This window comes from Alosa alosa, chromosome 16, assembly GCF_017589495.1.
Source record: "Alosa alosa isolate M-15738 ecotype Scorff River chromosome 16, AALO_Geno_1.1, whole genome shotgun sequence".
Taxonomy (NCBI): Eukaryota; Metazoa; Chordata; class Actinopteri; order Clupeiformes; family Clupeidae; genus Alosa; species Alosa alosa.
Window position 1 is genome coordinate 24551811 of NC_063204.1, and position 2136 is coordinate 24553946.

At 46.0% G+C, this 2136-nt stretch overlaps 1 protein-coding gene across 1 annotated transcript in view; it reads left to right on the forward strand.

The window, feature by feature from the left end:
• The window catches only part of lancl2 (LanC lantibiotic synthetase component C-like 2 (bacterial)), a gene marked incomplete in the record, with an annotated part of 35250 nt that extends 33401 nt beyond the window's left edge, over window positions 1-1849 (forward strand). Inside the window, 1 exon segment of the mRNA XM_048267073.1 lies at window positions 1143-1849. Coding sequence (XP_048123030.1) covers window positions 1143-1219 — 77 coding nt within the window.
• Window positions 1850-2136: the final 287 nt, after the last annotated feature.

Consider the following 2136-nt stretch of genomic DNA (forward strand, 5'->3'; position numbering starts at 1 on the left):
CACACACACACACACACATGCAGTACACACACACACACGCACACACACACATACAGTACACACACACACACACACACACACAGACACAGACACATACACTGACTCACATTCCATGGATTCCTTTTTAAATGTAGGAAATGAAGAGTAAACATTCTATGGTAGAGAAAGGAACAAGGCTGGTCATCTCATAGTGATCTCTTGGTTAGCATAGGGGGATCCAGCTTTCAGAGTTGAATCTGGAAGACATATTTATATTTCATTTCAATAGATAGATAGATTGTGCTTCTCTAGGATTATGATTTCGAAAGGCATATGTAAGTAAATGCAAAATCCAAATTCCGGGAAATTTCATAGGAATCACAGTATATATATATATATATATATATTCAGTGTCTACCATGCTGACAGTCCCAGACAGTAGGCTATTACCAGTATCACTGGTCACCCTAGAAAATATCATGTAATGGGGAGGTGGTTTCTCACCTGGCGGGAAGATCTCCCCTGAGCCATCTACCTGTCCCTTATCTCCCTGTACTGCCGTGCCATCTTTGCCAACCCAAGTTGGCATGGCTCAGGCTCTGCCATACCTTGCCGTCGTTGCCATGGCAACTTGAAAGCACAGGCCAACTGGTGTTAATATGCGTGATTGTGTGTATTCCCTTCTGTGGTGCCTGCGATGCCCAGTGTGTGGAGAGCATCACGACTCACCTCTCAGCACAGCACCTGTGCCATGTTTTATGAATGAGCCCGCCAGAGACAGGTTGCCGAGGTTACCGGAGTCTGCCGGCAGTCCTAGGACTTGAGAGGAAGAATATGGTTTTACAATGAGGCTGAAGCCAATGCTGCTCTTAATTAGATCGTTTCTTACAGACTGCACTTCAAGGTCTTGCACCTGTTGTGAATCCACTGAACTTTCCACAGATCTTTTGAAATGTTGAACTGGTCTTAAATCTGCAGTGTAATTGACTGTGGACCTGATAGGCAGGCTGTGTGGTGAATTTAAAACGTGTCTCTTTTCTTCTATAAACTTTACTGTTTCATTTTTGTAATTTTTGCAATTGTTGTATTATTATGTTTTTCGTCTAAACTCTGCTGTGTTTTTGTGTGTGTGTGTGTGTGTGTGTGTTTGTGTGTTTGTGCAGGTATGGCAGGAGCTATCCACTTCCTCTCTGACATCAGCCAGCCTGAGGCCTCCTGCTTCCCCGCATTTGAACTTTGACCCCCGGGAGGGCTAGAGTTAGGAGAGATGCACAAGAAGAAGGACTGACCTGGAGTTCATGAGACGGTGGCAGCCGGGTGGCGCGCTGGAGCAGGAATGGGGTCTGGCTCATGAGGGTGGCATGATTCCTCAGGTTTTCCATCTGAGGGGTGGGATGGGGATGGGGGTGTCAGGGTGAGCAGGGAGGGGGAAGGGGGCTCCTTGTTGCTACTGGCAACCCACCTAGTGTCTTCGCGCAGGCACTGATGCAAAAAATTAAACCTTGAACGAGTCCCAAACCTTCAGCCTTTAATGTCAAACGCCTACAAGTGGCCACCTCCAGTTCTGTATGTGTTGCTTGAAGTCTTTGCCCCTGATGAAGATGTTAGCTGTTTGTTCGTTTGAGGAGCAGGTGGTGAATAGTCTTTTGTCGTGTGAGACTGTTGTTTTAAAAAAAAATAAGGATAAGACTTTTTCTCTTCCTGTACTTTGCGTATGGATGATTTAGTTTCAGTAATTGGCGAAAAAGGGATCCTGTGGCTTCCTTATGTATTGATCTTTGCTTCTGCATGCCCATGCCCTCATAGGCTAACTGTGCCTCTGTCCTTGTTCGTATTTGTCTGTGTTCTTTGGTCGTCTCCATTCTGCCCCAGCCCAACTCTCAGTCCCGTTGCTGTCATCTGCTGCATGGAACAGCAGCGTGTATTGCCGGAATGTTCTCCCTGCACGGCTCAAAAACCAAACTCGTGGTGTCCCTGTAACAATGGTCATGTATCTTGAGCGTCCTGGTTGTGTCGTGTCTTGTTTGTACTGTTCCGTCAGTAATGTCAGTATGTCGTGACCCAAGTTGGTGAACATAATCTCATGAAATAAGTCCTGTTGGCAGAGCCAAAAGAATGACTTTTCCAGTAAGTATTGTTTCCTTGGGCAAACAGTGT